This window comes from Arachis hypogaea, chromosome 10 (assembly GCF_003086295.3).
Source record: "Arachis hypogaea cultivar Tifrunner chromosome 10, arahy.Tifrunner.gnm2.J5K5, whole genome shotgun sequence".
NCBI classification, from domain to species: domain Eukaryota; kingdom Viridiplantae; phylum Streptophyta; class Magnoliopsida; order Fabales; family Fabaceae; genus Arachis; species Arachis hypogaea.
This window is the reverse complement of record NC_092045.1, coordinates 4,179,240-4,205,623: the sequence shown is the minus strand read 5'-3', so window position 1 is coordinate 4,205,623 and position 26,384 is coordinate 4,179,240. Positions and strand designations below refer to the sequence as shown.

The following is a 26,384-nucleotide window of genomic DNA, read 5'->3' as shown; positions in this document are numbered from 1 at the left end:
TAAACAAATTAAAATATTAATGTTTGCATTGTAATTCTGTAACCAAATCAAGAAATATAAAAAGAGACATGTAGGAGTCAAGTTTGTTGAATCTAGACCGAAATTTACATATTCTAATTCTTCAATTCAACATCATCCTTAACACTGCTTCTTTGCTTCATGGAGGCAAGTTTGATGGATCTAGACCGAAATTTATTGAATCTTTGTATTTTTGATTGAAATGCTGAAATATCTGTCTCAAACTCCCAATAGCTTTCAAAATTTGTTATTCTGCAGGTTACTAATTTGGGCACACAATTTTTCTACTTTTTGCTGGTAATACTGCAAAATATAATGTAATTTAACTAATATAATGATAATTATGGCTATCATGGAATATATATAAAATAATATGTTCTATACATATACCTGAGCATTAATCTTGGAAGCAGATCCAGCACCAGATGAATCTGAACATGATTTCTTATACCTATTAATAGTTGCTTTGACACTGCAATTTATAATAGTATTATTTTATTAATTGATGTACATTATTGAGTATCAGCATTCTAAAATCTAATAAACAATAGGTATGTATTTACTATTTATCAATATCATTGAGTGGGCTAACCTGAAAATTTGAAAGCCGAGAAAATTCCAAGATCACGATTTAAGACTGTCAATGCTGATTCACATTCAGGAAGAAGCCAAATTATAATGAGTTCTCAAAAGTGAAACTCAGTTCTAGTATTTACAGGAAGAATCAGAAAAGCTAAGTAATGTTTGAGGGTGATATATTATTCACCAAGCTAAGAGATGCAACTACAAAATCAAAAGATGATGTTGACTTACCTTGTGAGATTGAAGAATTCCATATAAGCTATCTGGTTCATTAATTCTTGTGACGGCGGAGACAAGTATCTCAATATGACCTGGCAACTGATGTGCACAAAGCAATCAGCGAGAAACATGTAAAATAGTTGCAAGCATGATTATTGTGTGTGTGCACCCCATTCATCAAAATGTTCAGTACAACTTACCATTTCATTATGAGAGAAATTTGGGCCTCCAACTGTCACACCTTTAAAGTGCTCTTCACACCAATGCTCCACATACGTGACTGAAGTAAAATATGATCCACAAGTCTAAAAAGGAAACAAACGCAACCAAATTCACAGAAAGAAGATAAAACAAGAGAAAAAGAAGAAGAGATTAATGAACTCTAAGTGGAAAATGAAAACAGTTAAAGAAAGAGAAATAAAGTACAGAAAATTTTCTACTTACAATTGCCGACTTGGCAACAAGTAGATAATGACAGCCAAAACACCTAGGAAGATAAAACAAAATAATAAATCATGTCAACTTCAACCAGGAAAACTATGCACTGCTTTAAAAAGATCAAAATAACAAAGAGGATGATACTTTCTCCCATGCGGATAAGGATTTAGGTATCTTATTTGGAATTGGATTTAGACCATTTCTATATAGACTTTTGCTTGATGGTTAGAACAAATATTAGACAGAGTGATAAATGATATGAAGGTAGTGAATATAATCTTGACTTGTAAGCATGCAAAAATCAGCAAAAGGAAATTGTAAATATCAATATATCATTACATATATCATTAAACCATAAAAAGTGATTATTACCCACCAAAAAATAGATGAGTAAGCAATAAAATTAGAGGAAGACCGAAAAGAAAACGGTGCCATCCCCTCATCCTTTTCATGACCGATAGATGTAGAATACAATTTTAAGGGAAATAGAAACAAGGAAGAAACTAAGATAGATCCTGCAACACTTGCGTCTCAGCTGCATAAATGATAAAAAAAGAATACAAGTTCATAGAAATATATTCTTCTGTCAAAAGTGATGTATAGTTGTTCATTTTGATAGAGAAACAAGTTAAGTGAGGCTGTGGTCCCCTAGTTGAGAATTTAGTATATACTCTTGTTAATCTCGAACTTCCAAAAACAAAATCACAACAAACCACCACTTTCTTTAGCAGAATTTATTCCATATATGCAGAATCTCAACATTGAAAACCCTCATTAGGGAAAATTCAATTCTGATTTCCACTCATATATTTAGACATTCTTGCTCTCAAAAGTTTCATCCTTCATTTACGGATCATATAGTTGAAACAAAGAAAAGAATGAAGCTGAATACAAAAAGAACAAAAACAGGACAAGAATTTTGGATTGGAAGTTGTGAATTTTAGATCCAGAGTACATATAAACCCCTTGAGCTCCATAACCAAAAATATTCATGCCAATATTGATGTTTTAACCCCTTTAACGGACAGAAAATGAGAAAAATAAGCATGATGTTTTAATTGATGATGATTATATAGTTAACTAACAAACATCTACTCTTAATAGATAACTATTTGCTTTGCTTAGAATTATTTTATATATAATGCCTTTAATTTTGACTAGCATCTACTTTTTTTTATATACTTTATAGGATAGCTTTCAACCAATGAAGAATTAGTAACACCAACCATCATATTTTTATTTATACCATATGATCCTTAAAGTAATTAAAGTAGTTACAAATGGAAGTAGCAGGGAGGAAAGATATTACTAGTAGCAGAATCTTGCCATAATACTAAAAAAGAACCTATAATTAAAAAAGTAGTTAATTCAGCTTATTTGCAATGAAGCAGTTAAATAACTTCTGACGTCAGACTTACCAATCCCAAGATGTGTATTGCAAGCCTGTAAGGGATGTGGCGATTGGTTGTAGAGTCCTAATATCGTTTTGCAAGCCAAAATCAATTATGTAAACCTGACAAGTAGAACAATTTCATTATGCATGCATGGTGCCTTAACACTAACAAAGAGCTGAAGAACAAAAGTGCCACTCAATTGCTAAAACCTAACTAACGCGAAACAGCGTTGCAGCAATAACCGCGTAGCTACCTGGTTTGCTTTCCGACCAAGTCCCATGAGGAAGTTGTCAGGCTTTATATCTCTATGTAGAAAACCTTTGGAATGCACATATTCTATTCTAGTCATCTGCATCCCAACAAAATTAAGAAAGAGTCAATACCAAACGCGCTCTTAGCATCAGAACACATAACACACAACAAGATTTATAATAGTGATGCACATGACAAAATTTTCAGCAGAACTGTATAGCAGATAAAGAGTGCTAAAACAATTCATCTGTTTCATCTGGAAAAAAATGAACAAAAATAAAACAGGTAAGTAGTTAATTTTCTGGCACAGTGGTTACCCTTATAACCAAAAAATAAAATAAAAGAAGTGAAAGCAAAGCAAGGTCACCATTTGATCAGCCAACATCAATACTGTCTTCAATGAGAACTTCCTTCCACAATACACAAAGGGATCCTCAAGACTAAGCCCAAGCAAATCCATCACAAGAACATTATCCTCCCCATCTACACCAGACCATCTTATGCTAGGAATGCCACCGACATATTAAGAAAATAAAATCTCATAAGTCAAAAGTCAATTCTTTTGTTTTTCTTCCTCACTCAGAAAATAGCTTAATATTTCCAAAAAAAAAGAAAAAAACATACTTCCAAAAAAATACTACCAATCACAAATGCAAAACATGAGAAAGTTTATACCCAATTTCATAAGCAATCCAAGAGAAAAAGTACTTAAATCTTGTGAATTAGGAAAAGAAAACACAGAAAATAAATTCCGCTCTTTTCCATCTCTGTCAGGAAATTCATCAAACAGATGGCAAGCATAACAATACTGAAGCGAGACAATCTCTCAAGCATGTTCCTCCAACAACAATAACAACACAATTAACAGACCCAAAAAGAAGTCCTGCTGACATTGTTAAAGGAATAGCAGGAATTGCAAGTATCTGAGACAACATCAAAATGTAAACACAAAAAGTCAGGTCAAAATAACATCCACAGCAGAAGACAAAAACAAAAATATAATGATAGAGACAAGAAAGATAATATAACTTGAAGGGAACAAACTAATGTGCACTGAAATTGAATAAATTGGATCTTTTGCTTCTTTTAACAAATATCTTTCGACTTAGGCATATTTATAGGGCTTCCCATCCATTTCCAATTTTAACCTGAAATTTTCCAAAACAAATAAGAGAATAACTTTGAGAATCACTCACTTTTGAATCATTGATAAACTGCATAAACAACCTACCCATTTTTATATTTTATGACACTATCTTATTTTACAATTTACATTATACAATACATTTTTAAATATGGTAGCATATGGTTTTACTTACACAGGGAATGCAAAAGAACCATTACTGCTTTCAGATCGGTTAGAATCACTTAATTCAGAATACAATATTCCAAACTCATCAATTCCTTGTCGGATTTGCTCCCTTTCTATCTCTTTATCTCTTCCTACAAAGTAATAAAAGAAGATATAAATCAATAAGAAACTAATAGTTTGGTGATAACACTAAAGAAGAATAATCCATGTAAATTGTAAAGAACATCTAGTTAGACACAAAGAACCTCACCTCCCATGTCGCTAGACCCTTCATGTAGCCAGGAAGACATTCAAATTCTGTTTCCAATATCTTTATAAGAGAGCTGAAAGGTTCATGTGACTCTAAATTCTCCTTTTTTTCCTCTAAATTTAGTTTAAAAATAATACATAAAAAAATCTCTTTGTGGCTTATGGTGGGATTTGAAGTATTGAAGCAAGAAAGAAAACTATTACCATCAGATAATAAATTTCTCCCCTCAAATGCCACTATTCTGTCTACCACAGGTTGCTGCTGCTGCTTAAACTCTTGTTGCCTGTTCAACCATTGCTCAGTAAATGAGAAACTTGCAGCAATCATCTACAGAAATGTGGAAATAATATTCACAACTTTTAACTTACATCTCAAGTTCTTGTGGAAATAAATCAGCAGCACCGTTGCAAGAAAATAAGATAGTGGTACAAATAGAGTTAGTATCAAACAAATAATCAAAGCAAAAGTTTTGTTCTCATGAAATCAACATCAATATGACCACAAGACCAGATCAAGTGACATCCCTTTTAACCAGAAAATGAAGAATATTAGAACCAAAACATATGCATGAAATTCTCACAACCAACAACAATGCCAATGGAGGCAAGTGGCATATCAGTATCACTAACCTCCAGATGCTAACATGGCCAGACAAGCATCTAAAAGTCCAATTTATTTCAAACTCATAGATTCATCAAATATAAAGAGAACTAGATTAAGGGACATACACCAATAAAATCAAACGGGATGAAAATATCATACGTCATCTAATCTTTTCAGTTTTCATAGCTTCAATATAGAATTTCTGAAAACAAAGTACAGAAATAAATCAAATGGATAAAAAATGTAAAACACAATCATATGTGATTGATTTTGGTATCATTCAGGGTGGCAGATCAATATAATTTCACTATTTCATCTACAGAATTTTTTATTTTCATTTTTTTCAGTTCTATGTTAAAAATTGTTTAGCAACCAAAAATTGGAGAAGGATACAAATCATCTTCGTTGAAACTAGAATCCGGCACAGGAACTAAAATCTATCCTTCTTCTTCCCCATCCTCTTCATCCTCAAAATCTGGAGCTAATTCCCGAAAATAGAAAATTCTCAATCCAACAAAACAAAGGAAGGAAAAAATGCAAAGTAAAAATGGAAAGAGGAGCGAGAAGAGGAAGTAAGAAGCACCTGGAACGTAGCCAATTGAGTGGGGTACAGAACACAACAAGAAGCAATTTCAACAAATTAAATAAATAATTCAATTCCAAACTCTCTGCACAAATTCAGTTCTGCCATGCTGATATCTTTGCATTAACCTCCTCCTTCTTCACCCTTTGCATTGAAACCTCTTCAACTACTTGATGATGATGATGTTGATGTTGATGATGACCACTATTAGAAGCTGCACCACCACTACTAGAATATAAACTCATAAACCTGTACCACCACTACTAGAACCTGCACCATTGCTGTTAGGCTCTGATTTCACCTTCTATGGGTTAATTCTAGTTCAGATTTTGGTAGGTTTTTATGATTTAGGAAAATTTGAAGTGGTTTATGAGTTGGAATAAGAAAAGATTATGTCAACAAAAGAAAAGAAAAGAAAATTCATAGATCAGATCAAGATATCACAGATTGAAAAACCTAGCTAGGAATATATGTCACATAAAACATGGATACTTGAATACTTGGATACAAAAGTTGTTGAAAAGATAACCTATGTGGCAGAGAGAGCACTGCGACGACGGCGATGAAGGGAGCAGACGTGCGACGAGAGTAGCGGAGAGGGCTCTGCGACGATGGTGACGAAGGGAGCAACGCGATGCCAGCGGCGCCGGAGGGGCTCGTGCAATGCGAGTGGCACCTGGTGTGATGCGAGCGGCGCCGAAGGAGCTTGTGCGATGCGAGCGGCGGCGTCAGCGGCGTAGAGAAGAAGTAGCTTGTTCACGCTTGACGGAGAGAGGAGAAGCTCGTTTGATAATGTGTGGTGTGAATGGAACTCGATAAGACTGGGACGTTTAACTCAATATTTCCGACGGAAAATTTTAAATTACAGACGGATTTTCCGTCTGTAACTATTTTTCACAAAAAAATGAATTTTTTCGATAAAATTACCGACGGATTCTCTTTTCTGTCTGTAATTTATGCTGATTTATTTATTTTAGTTTTTGACAAAAAAATCTTTCTGAAATTCTGTCTGTATTTCCGTAGGATAAAATCCGTCGAAAATATACGTCTGTAATAACTAATTTTCTAGTAGTGATAATAATTATTTATTATATTTCAATTACAATTAGTATTAAAGAGATATGTTTATAAATATATTTTTATTAGATACAATCATAAAAAAAGATATTTTTATTAGACATACATAATTACAAAAATATTTTTATTAAATACAACTACAAACAAGAGTTGGTAAAAGTTTGTAGAATTTCTATTAGTTACGTAGCGAGATTGATTGATCTTTTATGGTAATTTTTTTCTTCAAATTTATAAAAACATCTTATCTTTAGAAAATAAAAACAAAAATAAAATGCACAAGTGAAATGCAGAAAACGACAAGCTAAGAGTGGTGAGAAAAGTGGAGAGAGTGGCATTGATGAATTTGAGAGTGTTGCAATGTGCCCTTTCACTTTCAACTTGTTACTGTCATACCACACATGGATGTGAAAGCTTGCATTTTGGCACCTAAGCTCACATTGATTGGTTAGTCTCGTCCAACACATATATGATGAGACAAAGAATAATTGATCATACAAACTAAAGTGACCGTAAATTGGTGTAATCGGTGCGCCTACCTTCCCAAATTAAATTCCATAGTGCTACACTACTTGTATATTTAACAGGTCTCTGATATTATGTATAGGAACCACGTTCAAAGGAAGTGTGAGAAAATGCGTGACAATAAGGTTGAGCAATATCTTCACTTAAAGTAAAGTGAGCTAATAAGTACATGTTCTGGATATTATATTATAACTCCACTGTAGTTTGAGATACATAACTTGAAAGAACTGTCAAAATTTACGTTATAACTCAAGATTATCTTATATTATTCATAACTGAAGATAAAATTTACTCTCAATTTTATCCCAGTAACCAAAGAAATAAGATCTACTTTTTCTAAGTTGCACATAAATTTTTTTCAACCTGGCATGAGTGTTTGAATACTTTTTTCCAATACATTTTGTGGGAGAAAATGTCTAAACATTTTAAATTAAAAAAGAAAAAAGAAAAATAGAATAAATAAAAAAAGAAAAGTATAGGTAAACAATCAAAATACTAAACAATGTAAATAATGAATATGTCGGATATTCAATTCATTAGGTGTGCAGATGGTTATCGTAATGCTAGAATTTAGAAGATAATTTAGAAATGGAGTATTTTTTTTAATTTATTGAATTAATTTTAGAGTTCATTGTTCACAAAAATTATTGTCTACCTAACAAAACACGTACATAAAAAAAGTAGGAGTTATAGTTTTTGATATAGATCTACTAATTTTTTTTATAAAATGTTTGGAAGTATGGTACCCATTGTACAAGTGAAGCTCAACTTTATGAGCACAAGAAGAGTATCTAATTGGTGTAACGTGCGCTAATAATAATAAGTTTTCCACAACGTTCATAGTGTCAAGTACCATCTTTCTTTTCTTCATCTCATGTTGGCGAATAGAGTAGGCAGCATACATCAACTTGCATATATGGCAGTTAGATATTTTCGTACAGATTCGCAAGATAATCAACAAGGAGTGCAGCCATGCCCACTTTCAACTTGCAAGCTAAGATTTCCTATAAATACCTGGCAACATCTCCAGCATTTTTCATCAAATCCAAATGGTTAATTCTTGCTTACACAAGATTTCATTTATTCCTCTCCTCTGTGTTTTAGGGTTAGGCATTGTGGCCGATATAACCGCCTATGCTCAAGATTCACCGCAAGACTATCTTGATGCTCACAACGCAGCAAGATCAGAGGCAGGTGTAGCCGATTTGGCTTGGGACGACGACGTTGCGGCGTTCGCCGAGAACTACGCATCGGAACGCCAAGGGGACTGCGAAATGATTCACTCCGGTGGCGGCGACGAGGGTTACGGCGAGAACATTGCATGGAGCAGTGGTGATCTTGCAGGCAGCGAAGCAGTGGCAATGTGGGCGGATGAGAAAGACAAGTATGACTACGATTTAAACTCATGTGTTGGCGGAGAGTGCCGTCACTACACTCAAGTTGTTTGGAGTAACACTATTCGGCTTGGATGTGCCAAAGTGAATTGCGATAATGGAGGCACTTTCATTACTTGTAACTACCATCCTCCAGGAAATTATGTTCACCAAAGGCCTTACTAGTAGTGCTCATCTTCTCTTATTAATTTTTTCCTCAAGTTAATAACGGTTGTATACTTAAAAAGGTGAAAACTCAGGTGAAATCGACTTCACGTGAATATAATGGCTCTCAAGTATCAACTTCACGTGAAGTCCACTGCACCTGAGTTTCCACCGCTTAAAAAACTATCGGTTGTATACTAAAATCAGGTGATAAAATTGGTTGTTATTATTGTCATCAGGATAGGGAAATATCTAGGTTCTATGCGAACTGCGAAACTTGGGAATGGATTGAGTTTCTGCGAAATTTCATTGCCTCTTTGATCCACTATTGCTACGCTTGAAGATCTAAGTGACTCAACAAAATTGACTATGAATTAATTAAGCAAGTAACAACAAGCACCATGAAAATTGAAAATTTCAGCGCATTCTCTCTCCCTCTTTAGTATCATCATATCCAACATAATCTTTCAATTTTGTTCATTTTTTATTTGGTTTTTGCCATGCCCAAAATCATGTTGACTTTTGTTCCAATTCGTATATTCTTGTGGTCATTGTTCTGTTTCATCATGATCGTTTACAGAGCTTAATTAGGTGACATCAATTGCCTAAGAGAAATCAACAACTCATGGAGTCATCTAATCAATTATGGGATTTCAATTCCAATATCAACACCATAGATTTGTGCTCATCATTCACTGGTACTATAAAGGAAACGGGAAATAGCGGCAGTTTTTGGAGTGATTTACGGTGATTTCAAACCGCCGCTAAACAGAATTCTAGCAGTTTGTTAAGCGTCGCCTATTAGGGGGTAGTTATATGATTTTGCGGCGATTCTCTGGAAGCGCTGGGCCACAAAACCCAGGATTAAATTAAAATACTACTAGCCTACTGATTAAGTGTAATTAACAAGTAATATTTAGAGTATGCTTAGTAATAGAAAGGAGAAATGCTAGGACAACACTTTCAGTACAAAAAAAATGACTAATGTTAGTTTAAAAACAAAAAAAATATAAAAAAATATTCACCATCTAATAAGAGTGGTTTTAGTGTTATTTCAAAAAAATAAATTTGTTTAGAAAGAAAAAAAAGTATTAGCCACCTAATAATACACATAATAATATGAATTAGATTTGATATTCTCCCAAATTATACCTAGAGAAAAAGGAATACTTAAGAAATTTAATGAACTTATGATAATGTGAAATATAGATTGAAGAGAGAAATAATTGAAGAAGAAATGAAAATTGAATTAAACAGTTAGCAGCCAATTGAAGCTTATAAATTTGTAGGGTGGAATATTTTTAGAGCATTTGAAGCTTTAAATGGGTAGGTGTCAGTTACATCACATAATATATATAGAGGGGTAATGTTTAAATGGTCTCCGAAATTTTTAATTCTTATTAAATTAGTCTTTTATTTTTTTGAAATGACTAAATAAGTTTTTTACTTTTAGAATCGTAAGTTTCTGTTAATTCAAAAATTATCAAACATAATTTTAACGTCATTGAGGTATACAATTAAATGATAAGTTAGCACTTAACTAAACGACATCATTTAGGATTTAGGATCTAGCTAATGGCAATAAGATGATGCCATTTCAAGCTCTGTTTCTCTCTTTTCTTATTCACTCATCCTCTCATTTCGATCGCTTCCTCTCTTTTCTTTCCGCCTCACTTTTTTCTAATTCACACCAAACTCGTTTTGAAGTTCATTTTTGATGCTGATGTTCCTTTTTTAACACTTAATTGTATACATCAACAACATTAATACATCTAATAATTTTTAGACTAATGAAAATTAACGATTCTAAAAATGAAGGATTTATTTGATTATTTTAAAATGAATGATCATCGGATCAATAATCATATCTTAATTTTCCGGATACGATCAACATTAAAAGTTCCTAATAAAGCTGCGATGTTTTTCATCATCACTGTCTAACGAGTTCAATCATATATGCAAATCGCCTACTAATTGAAAATATAACCGTAAAAATTTCACATACAATGACTAAATAAAATCATAAGCAATTGAAAACAAAAACATGTTACAATATATTTAATTTAGGTAAAAGAAAAAAGAGGTGTAAAAAACAAAAATACAGTCAAGATATTTTTAAAAATTAGTTTAATTTCATATATGTTAATGGTTTTATTCATTTTTCATAATAAAATTAGTGGCAATTTTATTGTCGTTATTTTTTTTTTTATCGCATCCTCGTCGTATTATAAGTTACTTAAGCACGTTGTAACAATCAAATACAAAGAATAAACGTATTTATACTCTTAAAAAATACAAGTAGTTCCAAAAATAAAAAATTATTAAACCAGGCCTAAATATACTAGCTGCATCGCATATATATTAGTAAACTTTGAAATATTAAACAAACCAGCTTTCACACTAATGAGAACCAAAAGACAATATATATAACATGATATTATTATTATTTCACTTGTTACCTTCTCGGTTATCTGTTAAGGCTATATGTATATATTGGAAATATTTAATTAAAAAAATTAACTAAAATCAATCAGAATTTATTTTATTTAATATTTATTAATAATAAAATAAATTTTAGCTGTTTTTTGTCTTTCTAATATAACCGTATATCTATCTATATATATACCCCCTTCCCTGCAACACTAAGAAATTGCCTTTAATTTTACAATCCTCAAAAAAAAAAAAAAAAGAAATTAACAGAATGAAAAGGTTGTTGAAATTTTGGATGGTAGTAATAAGTTTTGTAAATGTGATTTCATGGTTTTTAGTGGCTGCTCAAAATTCTTCATGGAATGAGTATCTTAGAGTTCACAACGATGCACGTGCAAAAATTGGTGTAGAGCCACTAAAGTGGGACCGGAAGCTGGCAAGACATGCTATGAGATACGTGTATAAATACATTTCACGTTGCAATAGCATTAGATTTACGAAATCTAAATATGGCCAAAACATTGTACGCTTCAAGTATTCATCAGAATTAGATCGAACCGGAAAAGATGCTGTGACTTTCTTTGTGAATCAAGAAAGATATTACGACTACAAAACAAATTCTTGCATTGATGACAAAAATCAATGTCTTTACTATACACAGGTTGTTTGGCGTACAACTACTTCTGTAGGATGTTCTGGAAACAAATGCTTGAATAATCAAGGAACCCTTTTTACTTGTTATTATAGCCCTAAAGGCAACATTCCAAATGAGCGCCCCTATTAATTCGGAAATCGATCCTCTCAATTTTTTTTTAAAGTGTGATCTCACCTCACTAATTTTACAATAATGTTAGGGAATCAATTCTATATAAGCCAAAAATCAGCCAACTGATAAATCAGAGGCACCGGTGACTTTAACCGGATGTTGCTATTGATAAGTATACGGATGTTTCTTTTTCTTGTAAATTGGATGATTTTGGATATGATTTCTATGTTTCATGTGTAACGCATTAATAAAACATAATTAATTATATGGAACTAACTAATGAATGATCAAAGCATCTGTTCTGTGATTCTCTCCTATCACTAGCGCAACAATAATTTAAAAAACAAATTAAATTATAAATTAATAAAACTAATTATAATTAATTATGTTGTTCTATTCTTGACTGATTATTAGTTGGTTCTATATACTTTTCCTTAATTTTATAAGTGGGACCAAAAATAAATATGAGAGAGAGAATAATAAAGGATTAAAGATCACACTTTATACTCTCAAATTTTTTTAACACTTAAAAAGATCCATTCCTTATTAATTCGTCAATTATCTCCCTCAACACACTTTATCATCACTAAATAAATAAAACCTGTTAGCACTCTACAATACCAATATATGTAAGAATTTAATATAAGTTTGCACTTTTTACTACGGTTCTTGATCTTTATGATTAGAGTAAATATTTGTTCCAGTTCCTAACTATTTGGATAAGGAACTCAGTGTGCCCTAAAAGTTGAAAATTATCGAAGCAGTGCTCAGCCACCAAGAAAAATGATCTTCGTGTCCCTTATAACCGGTTGAAAAATGGTAAAATGTTGACGAAGAAATTTTTTTGCACAGGAACAAAGAAAAATTTAAGAAAATGGAAAGGTTGTTGAAAACTTTGGCACTCGTAATAAGTTTTGTAAGTGTGGTGCCATTGTTATTAATGGCTCAAAAATTCTCCAAAGACTATCTCAAAATTCATAAGAATGCTCAAAATACTATTTGGTGCAGATTTATAGATATTTTATATGCCTCAATAGCATATCAACACATGGTACTAGCAGATGCAGGGTCCTGGCAGGGCTTGGATAGTGGCTATACTGTGTATCTCAAAAAAAACAAAAATGGATCTGAAGTGTTTTTTATTTTGGATTATAGTATCGTTTTTGTCTTTAATGTTTGGGGTAAGTTTTAAAGTTATCCCTAACATTTCAATCATCCTATTTAAGTCCTTAACATTTTAAAATTGACTTAATGTTATCCTGTCATTAGGGATCTGTTAATAGAATTGACAGCGGGATAAAATTGAAACGATTTTAAAATGTTAGGGACTTAAATAGGACGAAAACGTTGGGGACAAAAATAATACATAGAAATAAATTTTAATTTTGTCTTTCAATAATATCAATTTTTTACTGTACATAGTATTTAATTATTTTTTAATCGCATCTAAATAAATTACACTTAATCACATTATTTTCCTTATAAATAAATTTATTTTTTTATAATTTGACACTTAAAGTAATATAATTTTTTATAAATAAATAAATTTTATACTTTCACTCTAAATAAATAATATAATGATTAGAATGAAAGTGTAAAATTATAAAAACAATTATAAGTAATAAACGTAAAATTACATTATTTAGAATATAATGAAAGCATAAAATTTATTTATTTATAAAAAAATTACATTACTTTAAGTGTAAAATAATAAAAAGATTAATTTATTTAGAATGAAAGTGTAAAATTATAAAGAAAATATAAGTAATGTGATTAAGTAATCAAAGTAAAATTACATTATTTAGAATAAAAGTGTAAAAGTTATTTATTTATAAAAAAATACATTACTTTAAGTGTAAAATTATAAAAAAATTAATTTATTTATAATGAAAGTAATGTGATTAATTGTAATTTACTTATATCTGATTAAAAAATAATTGAATACTATGTATAATAAAAAATTGATATTATTGAAGGATAAAATTAAAATTTATTTCTATGTATCATTTTTGTCCCCAAAGTTTCCCTCTTATTTAAATCCCTAATGTTTTAAAATCGTCTCAATTTTGTTCTGCCGTCAATTCTGTTAATGGATCTCTAACGGTAGAACAATATTGAGTCAATTTTAAAATGTTAGGAACTTAAATAGGACGATTGAAATGTTAGGGACAACTTTAGAATTTATCCTAAACATTTGAGACAAAAACAATACTTTACTCTTGATTTTGTTAACACGAACAAAAAAGAGTGAAATCCATCTTTACTTAAGGACATTTAAGTTCAATTAAATATTTTTTTAAAATTAATTCAATTAATTTTAAACTTTTGCTAAAACATGAGAGATTTTAGTTTATACTGTTTTAGAAAAAATGCACACAATAATTTATTAAATTAAACCTATTAAAAATTGTTTTTCTTAATCAATACTTTAAAGTTTATTTACGGTACTAATTTATTAATAATTTATAAATAACTTTTTTTTAATTAGTTCAATAATATTAAAAATTAAATATCTAACTACCTGCGAGCGAGTAAATTAAAAAACTAAATTCTTGTTAATATCTATTAATCTAACCAAATTATTTATTAATTTATAAATAAAGTTTGAAAAAATTATAATGACAACACCTAAGCAAATAATTCTCAAACTCAACATATGAGCATCATGTCAGCATTTTAAATTAGTTTAATAATATTAAAAATAAAAATTAAATTTTTAACAATTTTGCTAATAAACTCAAAAACTAAATTCTTGTTAATATCTAATAATCTAACCAAATAATTTATTATTTATTAATTTGTAAATAAAATTTCAAAAATTTTTAAGACGACATCTAAGAAAATAATTCCCAAATTCAATATATGAGTGCCATGTTAGCATAAAAGCTTTTTATTTGTATTATTATAAAGATAAAAATAAAGATTAAAAAAATTACTCATAGTAGAGGAAGTTAAATTTACTCTTTCGTTACATTTATAGGAACGTAGATGATTCCTAATTATGATATTCTTTTAATTTATTTTTAAAGTAGTGTTCATTTTTTAGTGTAATAATTATAAATTAATACATAGTGATAATTAATTGGGATTAGAAAAGAGAAGGTAAAAAAAGAATTAAAAAAAGAAGAAAGAAGAAAGAACAAGCCAATATAATAGTAGTCTTGAGACAATGATAGATATATATGTATATAGAGAATAGTAAGAAAAAAGAATAATAAAAATAAAAATTAAAAAGTCTAAAAGAATAATAATAATAGCATGGTGATAGTTAATTGCGGTTAAGGTGAATAGACGAAGAAAACAAAGAAAGGAAATAAAATAAGACAATATAATAGTGACGAACTGACTGTGAGACGATAATAGTTATACATGTATAAAGAATGATAAGAGAAAATGATAGTGTATGATATGATTGTTGAGTAGGTGTGGTCACTTGTGGTGTGATGTACTGTAATCTGGTGTGTCATTTCATTGATGCTGTGATATAAATGTTGGAACCGTGACTGTAGTTGGATTTATTTAGTGGTGTATCATATTGATGCGCTTTCTTTGTACCGTGGCCGGCCAGGTGATTGAGTTGATATGTTATTGAACATGGACTTTAGCTTTGATTTAGCAGTGAAGAGGAGGGATCTGATTCAAAGAGTTCAGAAGAGATCTATAGTTACACTTCCTCCAATACGAAGAAGGACGATGATGATAATCTATACCTCAAACTATATAATTAGAGAAAACATAATAATAATAAATTTGAGTAAAAAAACTCATTTATATAAACTTCAACTAAATAAGTTCATTAATTTATAATGCATCAATAATATTTTATTTTTTATTAAATTTGATTTGATATGTATTTTTATCTTACACTTTAAGATACAAATTATAGTTTAATTTCAATGTACTGACAATATAAAATATTTTTATATAATTATTTGATTATATCTGTTCTTTTGGATGAGACAACATAAAAGCTTAATTGTACTAATTTTTCTAAAATAATTTATTACTCTTTCATTTATGCTCTTTCAAAAATATAATGTTACTATCTCATTACTTTTTGTTTCTTAACATTATTACTATCTGTTTTTTTATTGTTATTATTATTTATATTATTATTATCATTATTAAATCAAAATAAAATATACATAAGAGCCAATCAACTAATTAATATTTTAATACATTTTATTTTAATAAAAGTTATTTATTCAGCATAAAATTAATTGTCATTGGATCTTTTTTTTTAAATGCTTATTTTGTATTGAATAACTAATATAAAAAATATATATATTTTTAAAAGAGAATTCGTTAAAGCCTCTTTAATTCTTTAAGCTTAACATTCTTAATTTAAAATAAAATAATTTGTTATTATTTTATTTTAAATAATAAAATTTGTATGTATTCTTAGAATTTCATAAAAAATAACAAAAGATTAAATACACATCTAATATAATATTTTTTTTTCAAAATAAAATTTAATCTAACTAAATAAAAAGAACTAAGAAAGAAGCCTATTTAATTAGCCACCCACCATATGATCAAAAAAAATAAAAAAAATAAAAAAAGAAATTCCATAAAAAAACGGTCAATAACCAAATATTAAAATAATAGTCATTTTTCAATATGAAGTGAATGACCCTTTTGCCTTGTGAACATGGAGGTTACTAAGGAAGAGCTTAATGCAAAAATAAGAGAAAAAAGTTTCCAACTTTGGTCTGAAAAAAACCATGCAAAGTTTCCAACATGTTTGTGTTTTGTTTTCAACTTTTGTTTTGTTTCTAATCCACAAATGTTTGTGTTTTGGGTGCTGGAATCAGACTATTTCGTGAACAGTATTGTATGACAAGAAGACTGGAACTAATTTGCTTCAATGGCCAGTGGAAGAAATAGAGAGCTTGAGACGTAGCAGTGATGAATTTAAGGAATTATTGGTTAAACCTGGCACAGTAGTGCCATTACACATTGGCCCTGCAACACAGGATTTTTCTATAGTTATTGGTTGCATTGTTACAACTTGTATCTCACAGTAATCATGGTTTTACTTTACATTTTCCTGATTTTTATTTATTTATAGTTTATTAGTAGTAAATTTTAAGTGGTCTAATGTATATTTTGATATGGATATGTTTAATTTAGTGTGAGATGTATGAATATTCATTTATGATCATTTCAATATTTTTAGTTCATTATAAATATATTTTGTTAAAGGATAATTTTTATTATTTAAAGAATATTGTATGGTATTATTATGTATTTATTTTTATTTTATAATTTTTGACTAATTTAATTAAAAAAAGTAGGATTATATATATAATCATATTACTAAATATTAGGTTTTAGAAAAAAAATAATGAGGGATCTAAGGCTACACTTATATACAGTAGCTATAGTATACAAAAAAAAGAGACCTAAGGCTATGCTTATAAAAAGTAGCTATTGTATACAATGTGGCTATACTTTACAAGTGATGCAGTAAAGTTGAAAAGCGTAGCCTATTCTGGAAAAATGAAAGCTGAAAAGCGTAGCCTTTGGTCTTGGACAGCATCACTTGAAAAGCGTAGCCTATTCCCAAATACCAAAAGCGTAGCTCTTGGTGCAGGAAAGCGTAGCCTTTGAGAATAGACAACGGCCGAATAGGAATCACCACAAAAAGCATAGCCGTAGTCCAAAAAGCGTAGCCGTAACCTAAAGCATCATTTTTTTTTCACTTTTGACTACACTTTTCAAGTGTACCTGAATGGGTGTTTTTCTTGTAGCTCCCTTGCAAGCAGCTGGTTATCTTCCTCTAAGTCGTGGCTCCTCCTGCAAGCCCGACAAGTGTTATGATCTCTGCCAAACCTGTTCCCTTTCAAGCATCATAGTGCCACTTGTCACATAATCTATTAATCTGTATAAACAAATTTATATGCTATAATTTTTCAAATATTGCAAACTGCAAAGGGGAATTACACATCAGAAACCTCGCAAATTTGGCCGAAACGTTGCATATAATCTAGGATCGCCAAGTGGAGCAGATGTGGTGTCTTTTTGGGTGGACATAAACAACAGTTCTACTAGAAAATTAATTAAGAGTGAAACTAACTCCGATTAATTAATTGAAAAACAAAGTTTAAAATTTTTTGATGGCCTAGAGAAAAATAGTTAAATCTATGACTTTCTTAAAAACTTGATTAATAAAGTCTCAAATCAGAATTTATAATTTAGTTTTTGTTTGATCTGTGTATTGGATTATGCAAGAAACAATTTCGTTTTGTCTCATGAATTTTGAAAAAAACAGAATTAAAGCAGGAAAAAAGAAAATGACATAGTCATATATCCTGATTCAGTTATCTAGTGTAATGCAACCTACATTCAATCTCCACCACAATATTGGTAAAATTTTCACTATCTTTCTAAGTATTGCATACACTAATCCCAAAGACTCAACGTAATTCTATCAGAAACACATCAAACTTTAACATAAACTTGACTTGGCTATATAACTACTTAGACTCAACACACTAAGTACTTACTAAACTTGGCAAAAAATACCTTTCAGGTACATGACACAACATAAATTCAACCAAAAGAAATCTGAAATTACTCTCGACTTTTCTCTCCAAGTGTTTCTCTCAGCCTTTTTTTTAATGGTTTTTTCTCAATGCCTTTTTTCTTGCCATTTACCTCTTATTGAATACAAAGAAAGATATAACATTGAAACAGAAATATAAACACTAAACCATGAAGGAGATGATGATTCACAGCCTTGACTATATGCACTAAACCCAACTTTAGAACTCAAAACATTGTTCTTCATCTTGGCGGAGTGTCCCTTTAGTGTAGGTGCAATGCTTCCAAAACTTCAAACTCTTTGTGAGGTTTTCACTCTTCTCTCTCGAGTTCTCTCCCCTACCTTGTCTTCAAATAAAAATTATTTTTTCTTTTTGTATCTTCCTTGAGTCACGGTTAGAATTTTTTTGAAAAAGTCAAACTTCTTGAATCTTGAACTAGCTGAAATCTTCCTTCTTCTTTCTTCAATTAGCCCCAAAAATTAAAAATTTTGAATCAAGGCTAAGCACCGTAGCAGACACAGCAGCAACATTATTTATTTTTTTTTAAAGAGCTTAGCAAAATTCAAACCCTTAAATTTATGAAAAACATTTTCAACCATTGATTCACAATAAAAAAATTTTTGCCACCACTTTTTTTATTTTACTCGAAATAGTAGTACAGAAAAAAAATAAGCAATTAACATGTTAAAAGAAACTAATTACCTTTAATCTTTGATTTTGCTTAACTTAATTTGTTGATCTTAATTTGACATGGCTTCCTTGATTTCCTTTTTTCTTTCTTCCTTTGGTGTTAGAATACTCTTTTTTGTGTGAGCATTACCCGAAATGAACTTTTCTGAAGTTTAATTTAGGATTGTTTTCTTTTTCTTTGGAAGATAATGAACTGAGTTAACGAATCATTTTTCATTCAGCTGCTTTGTTGATCATTTTATTTCATATATTTAGACTATAACAAAAATAATTTAGACATGCAATAAATATCATCAAACTCACTTGGATTATTAACCCAAATTCAACATGTTTGTCATCGTTAATTTTGTTATTTATATTTTTAAACTCAACAAGATTTATTATAAAAAAAGAAAACATCTCACCATCTTAGTTTCTCAAATTAAATTTTAAAATAAAAAGAAGTTGATTTAATTGACTTGTTATATAATTGATGCCTTAGACTTTTTCCGTAAAAAAATTATTTTGATTACAACTCCAACTCTTGCACTAATGATAGAAATAAGTATCTTTTTGTCTTTTTAAATGTCGCAATAATGAAGGCACTCTTGTTATTTTTTACTATAGTCCTCTTGCCAACATTCCAAATAAACCCCCCTATTAAAAGTGTTGTTATTGGTCAAATGAAAAAATAAGTATTTAGTCTTTAATATTTTATCAATATCTTTACTTTAAAAAATTAAATAAATAATGAATAAATATTTTGGGTATAATGAATTAATTTGTACTTTCTAGCTACTACGGTAGATATGTTAATCTTGCAGTTTTTTTAATGATGATTTTGGTTTAAACTGTGGTGGTGTTAGTTTGTTAAAGACATTTTGTCCTGTGTATCTTTCTGTGTAATGTATTGTGAAAATGAAAAATAAATAAATAAAAAGTTTGCAATTAGCACTAATCAAATATATTAAAGCATTCATCATCGTGTACAAGTATATATTATGAGTTAATAGTCAAAATCGTCCCCGAAAAATATTCCGATCTTCATTTTCATCTCCAAAAGATAAATTTAATCAAAATCGTCCTCGAAAGATTTAAAATTAATCACATTAGTCCCTCCGTCTATTCTATCACTAACAACATTAACTTTGCTGACCTGACACATTAGTTTTTTTTTTCTTTTTAATCATGGGCTGTTAAACCCAAAAAACAAAAACAGAACTCTAGCTAACTACCCATAACCCGACCCACCCTGAAAATCCCTCTTCAACCATCTGAGTAGCTTCAAGTCTCCATTTCCATCTCGCTGCAACGCAACTTCCGCTACCTATCAAGCGTCTTAGAACCCCTGCTCCACAGCTGCTGCCTCTCTCTACTATCGGTTTAGATTAAGTCTTTCACATTTGGAGAGAGATCTGACTTACTTTAGAGTTTGGATTTTGGAGGTCGTCTCTGTGAAAACGGTTTTTCTTTTCTCTGTCGCTTTCGTTAGAGTTATTTAACAAATACTCTTGGTGCTTAAGCTTATATCTCACTTCTTTACCACACTGGTATGTTTCATCGTTGTAGCTCCCTTTTATTACTACTACTTTATATCGTGTGAAATTTTCATTTTCTGAAGCTGTTGTGTCTAAAGATTGTACCTCTTTTGGAGCATATCAGGTGTGGTGGTGTGATCATTCATGGTACACTGATCATGCGCTTTTGTTTTTGTGTTTTTTATTCTAGTAATTTTTTCGTTTATCTTTGGTTGTATTTTTGTATGTTTGGTTTTGTTCATAGAACGAGGTCTTATCTTTGCTTAAATTCCGACGACGACGGTGGTGGTTACTGGAGACGGTGCGTAGCGTGAATCTTGAAGAACCACCATTGTGGGGGTTGTGTTGCAGCGGAACGGAAATAGAGGCTCGAAGCTACTCATAATTTCAGATGGGTTGAGGAGGGATTTTCGGGACGGATATAGGTGGATCGGGTTCTGGGTAGTTAGTGTTTTGTTTCTGGTTTTTGGATGACCAAAAAGACAAAAAAAAATAACGTGTCACATCAGTAAAGTTAACGTTGTTAGTGATAGAATAGACGAAGGGACTAACGTGATTAATTTTAAATTTTTCGAGGATAATTTTGATTAAACTTATCTTTCGATGACGAAAATGAAGATCAGAATATCTTTCGGGACGATTTTGTCTATTAACTCTATATATTATATTTGATCGGTCATTTCATAATCAATCACCCTGTTTATAAGTTAAATATTAATTAATAGTAATACAATATTCAATCAACTTCTAGTTGGCTAGCCAACTCACTTAAGATACTTAGATTTGTATGATTTGTATTAAATAACACACTCAAAGTGAATTAGATTTAAATTAAAAAAATTCTTAGCTTGTTTGAATTTCGAAATCCTTTCCCCTTGTCTTGCACGGCATTTATCTAGATTAATATAATAATAGTGATGAGGAAAATCAATGAATGAAATTAATATTTTTCGTCAAATTAACTGTGACTGTGACCACATAAAATTTTGTTATTATTATGGTCAGCAGAATTGGAAATATCTACGTTCTATGCGAAACTTGGGAACGGATTGTGTCTCTGCGAAATTTCGTTACCTCTTTGATCAACTATTGCTACGTTTGAAGATCTAGTAACTCAACAAAATTGACTATGAATTAATTAAGTAATAACGAGCACAATGAAAATTGAAAATTTCAGCGCATTCTCTCTCCCTCTTTAGTATCATCATATCCAACATTATCTTTCAATTTTGTCCATTTTCATTTGGTTTTTGCCATGCTCAAAATTATGTTGAGTTTTGTTCCAATTCATATATTCTTGTGGTCATTATTCTGTTTCTTCATGATTGTTTATGGAGCTGAATTAGGTGACATCAATTGCCTAAGAGAAATCAACAACTCATCGGACTCATCTAATCAAATATGGGATTTCAATTTCAATATCAACACCATAGATTTGTGCTCATCATTCACTGGTATTGAATGCATGACCAGTGGTATTGATGAAGAAAAAGTAATAAGTATCAAGCTTTCTAACATGGGGTTAGAAGGCCAATTTCCTCATTGCATTGAGAATTTCTCATGGCTGCAGAATCTGAACCTTTCACACAACAAGCTCTTTGGGAATATCCCACCTGATATTTCAAGTAAGCTTCCATATCTAACCTCACTTGACCTATCAAACAACAACTTTTATGGTGAAATCCCAAAGGCTATTGCAAACTTGTCTTACTTGAATACCCTTAGACTTGATGGTAACCAGTTAAATGGAACAATCCCAAAAGAACTTGGCTTTCTTCCAAGGATCACAGTGTTCAGTGTTGCAAACAATTTGTTATCAGGGCCAGTGCCTGTGTTTGTGAACAATAATGTTAATGTTACCTTGAGCTATGTCAATAATAATGGACTCTGTGGGGGAACAACATTGGAAAGCTGTGATGAAGAGAGCTTATTTGGTAAACCCTTTTGGTATAGTTTTGTTATTGCTTTTGTTTGTTCAGCAACTTCTGTCATAGTAACTTTCATGGACTATACTCAACCTTGGAATGAATTCAAAAAGAGTAGTAGGAAGAGTAACACCATATATCCCTTGAGAAAAGAACAGAACAACCAAAAGCATACCACTAATGTAGCTCAATTGCTTCCACTGGCTTTGCAAGAGGAAGGAAATAAAGAGGTTTCTCTCTCTTGCTTTGTTTATTTTTTCTTTATTTATTTTATCCCAATATTTTTTAAAAATTTTAAAATATCAATTTGTTTCAATTTTATCTTTATATTTCAAAATTTAAATATGTTTTAATTATACCCTTAAGTGTTAATACCGTTAAAAAAGATATTATTCTAACAATTATATACTCAGTATCACTTTTATCATAATAATATTTATAATAAAATATAAATTTTAAAATAAAAAATAATATTTATAATTCAGAAAATGTTCTTATAAATAAAAAATATATTGATAATACCTTTAAAACATATCACTTTTATCAAAATTTACTTTAATATAATAATATTTTTTATTAAAAAATTATAATAACTACCATAATAAAAAAAAATGCACTATTGTAGGATCTAATAGTATAGTATGATAAAATTGTGAAAGAATAGGGAAAGCAAAGAAATAATTTTTATTGATTATTGATTGATTGAATTGAACATGTGTTGTAAATTATGAAGGTAAAACTAAATATATATAGAGTATTGTCTTATGAAAGATAAAAGTAAAGATAAGATAAGAAGAGAAGATAACATAAAGATAAGATAAGATAAAATAATAAAGACTGAAATTAGAACTGAATTTATGTATTCTGTTAGGCTGAATTTGTGGACCATAAGACTTCTTTATTGTTGTCATGGGCTAATATAGAAGAGTAGTTTAATATAGTATATTACTATTTCATGATTTACAGCTCTGTAGATTGTTGGAGAGATTGATACCAAGAATGAGCTTCATGGAGCTTTGCAAAGCAACTAACTACTTTAGCTCAAACAACATCATGGGGTTAGGAACAACAGGGATAATGTATAAGGCAGAGGTTTCAAATAACTGTTTGATAGCAGTGAAGAGATTCTATTATTCTGACAAGTACAAGAGACAATTCTTGCTTGAAACAATGATTCCAGGGAGACACATGCACCGAAACATAGCCTCTCTGCTTGGATTCTGCATAGAGAAGAAGGAGAGGATACTAGTCTATAGCTACATCTCAAATGGAACATTATGTCACTGGTTACATAATTCTCAATTGGAATGGCCTGAGAGGATTCACATTGCAATTGGGATAGCAAGGGGATTATCTTGGCTTCACAAAAAGTGCAAGATCATACACCTCAATCTATCTTCTGAATGTGTCTTGCTAGACAAGAATTTCGAGCCAAAAATTTCGAATTTCGGCAAAGCAAAGTTCATCATGAACCAAAAGAATCATGCAAGGATGAGACTGTTTCTGGTTGATGAAGTCATTGGGGTGAAGGGTTCTTTTGAGAAGGATATCTATGACTTTGGAATAATCCTTTTTGAGCTTATAACAGGACAAAAATTAAGCATAAGTAGTGATTCTTGTTCTACTAATTATGATGATGACATTGGTGTTGATAATAGCTCTTTGAGGAGCTATATTAGCAATAGGTTGTTCACTGATCCTAGTGATTTTTATTATGCCACTGACAAATGCATAACTGGGAAAGGGTTTGATGATAAAATTCATGGCCTCCTAGAAGTTGCATGCAAATGTGTTAAACCTTCTATGGAACAGAGGCCAAAGATGGATGATGTGTATAGAACTATTACAGCCTTGTGGAAAGGTTGAACCTATGCAGCAACGATATAATAGACTGTATTTGATTTGGTGAATTGTAGTATATATTTTATATTTTATCCTATCTTATATGATATAAAACAAAATTAACCATAGGATGTATATAAGTACTTTTAATTTAAAATTATTTCCCATCAAATTTAATAACTATAGTAATATATGCAAAAGTTTCACACCAGTTAGAAAAAAGAACAAAACATATTTTACAAAACATGAATTTATGGATGATTGGATGTGTTTTGATATAGGGGTGGCAACGGGGCGGGTTTTTGCTCTACCCGACCCCGTTCCGCTCAACAAAAACCTGCATCGAACCCGCCCTACTTCTATCCGCGGGTAGTAAAATGTTAAATCCTAACCCGTCCCTGTGGGTACCCGTCCCGTCCCTACCCGCCTCAATAATTATTAAATCCAAAAAATAAAATAAAATTTTAAAAATTATATAACTATTATTTACATTCATAATATAAATTAAAGTAAAAATTTAAATATGATACAATATTATTAATCATTTTACTAATTATTTTATATATATTACATATATTATATATTAAAAATATATATATTTATATATCTATTATATATATCGGGGCGGGTAGGGCGGATTTAACCTAAATCCGGCCCCGTCCCGTCCTGCCCAAAAAACCACTCCGCTAAAATCTGCTCCGGTGCGGGTGCGGGTAATTACCCACCCCGAACGGATAGGGGTGGGGTGGATACCCGCGGGTTCGAGTAGTGTTGCCACCTCTATTTTGATGGGTTATTGCAAGAAGTTTTGCTATATAAATGAAGAAGGTTTAGCCAGCATATATACTTGATTAGTGAGTCATTTCATTCAGCCATTTACAAGCTTTTAGAATTTGACCCCAAGTTATTATGAATGATCAGAGGCAGATTATCTAGTAAATAAATGAAACATGTATTCTATAGATAGTCATATGATTCTACACATATAGAATCACGTGTTGATTATGTAGCTAATGTTCATCATTTTATCGTCATTCATCTTGACAGTTATTGATTGAAAGTTGTAGTCTATTAGACATAAAATCTGCAGCCTAGGAATATATAGATTCATAATGAATAGTGTGAATTAATATGATTTGGTGACTTTATTAACAGATAATAACTATTTAATTAGTTTGAGTTTTGGAACCTGATTGAGGATTAATTGATGAAAATATTGGACCGAGTTAATTTTTAAATTATTGAAAATGTAATCAATCAGAAAAGAAAGACAAAAATATTTCTAGTATTAAAGAAAGACATTTAATTTCCAACCACAATAAAATAAAAAGAAATAATGAATTTGAAATGAAGGAAGAGAATAGTAGATTATATTTAAATTATTTTATTATTTTGTGAAAAAAAGGGCTTTTTCATACAAATGCATTTGAATTTTTTATTGTTTAAAAAATTAAGTGTATCTTATTTTTACATTTATCTAATTAAGAAGACTTTTGGATAATATAACATGTTGTGATCGAATTTGAGAGATAATATTTTTATTTGTCAACATTAGGTCTTTTTGAGAATATTATTTTTTAGTAAAAAAAAGTAAAAGAAAATGGATGATGAAAATCCTTAAATTTTAATTAATTTTTAATTATTTGTAGTTCTTAATAATCTTTTTTAATCAAAGAAGACTTTAGTGTTTTAATTCATTCATCACTATAAATTTAAAAAAAATATTATGCTAATTAAAAAAAATACATATATATTAGAAGTAGGACTATCAATGGATATAATAGAATAGGATTTAGACTCTACCCTAATTATATTCAAACTCTACCCTAACTCTATCCGCGAGTTAAAAACTTTCTTAAAACTTAACTCTAATCTTAC

The 26,384-nt window shown here is 30.3% G+C and overlaps 3 protein-coding genes across 18 annotated transcripts; 2 read left to right on the top strand and 1 right to left on the bottom strand.

The window, feature by feature from the left end:
* LOC112714740 (uncharacterized) lies at nt 1–6,486 on the bottom strand. Of its 16 annotated transcripts, none has more exons than XM_072204464.1 (15): nt 6,181–6,479; nt 5,652–5,865; nt 4,834–5,549; nt 4,669–4,748; nt 4,466–4,512; nt 4,223–4,346; nt 3,271–3,406; nt 2,905–3,000; nt 2,676–2,770; nt 1,264–1,306; nt 1,020–1,124; nt 832–918; nt 611–664; nt 409–490; nt 1–321 (listed from the first exon to the last, which is right to left on the bottom strand). In XM_072204464.1, the coding sequence occupies exons 5-13, from the start codon at nt 4,503–4,505 to the stop codon at nt 659–661; spliced, it is 732 nt and encodes a 243-aa protein (XP_072060565.1). In that variant the 5' UTR covers nt 4,506–4,512; nt 4,669–4,748; nt 4,834–5,549; nt 5,652–5,865; nt 6,181–6,479; the 3' UTR covers nt 1–321; nt 409–490; nt 611–658. The 16 variants fall into 16 exon arrangements, with proteins under 16 accessions (XP_072060565.1, XP_072060566.1, XP_072060558.1 ...); XM_072204465.1 differs by having other exon boundaries at nt 4,834–5,543; nt 6,181–6,455; XM_072204457.1 differs by having other exon boundaries at nt 4,466–4,538; nt 6,181–6,454.
* A 1,557-nt stretch (nt 6,487–8,043) lies between these two features.
* On the top strand, nt 8,044–9,092 carry LOC112714739 (pathogenesis-related protein 1-like). Its single transcript, XM_025766396.3, has one exon. The coding sequence runs from the start codon at nt 8,300–8,302 to the stop codon at nt 8,807–8,809; it is 510 nt and encodes a 169-aa protein (XP_025622181.1). The 5' UTR covers nt 8,044–8,299; the 3' UTR covers nt 8,810–9,092.
* A 12,865-nt stretch (nt 9,093–21,957) lies between these two features.
* Nucleotides 21,958–24,567, top strand: LOC112717205 (probably inactive leucine-rich repeat receptor-like protein kinase At5g48380). Its single transcript, XM_025769300.3, has 2 exons — nt 21,958–22,894; nt 23,631–24,567. The coding sequence occupies exons 1-2, from the start codon at nt 21,995–21,997 to the stop codon at nt 24,528–24,530; spliced, it is 1,800 nt and encodes a 599-aa protein (XP_025625085.2). The 5' UTR covers nt 21,958–21,994; the 3' UTR covers nt 24,531–24,567.
* Nucleotides 24,568–26,384: the final 1,817 nt, after the last annotated feature.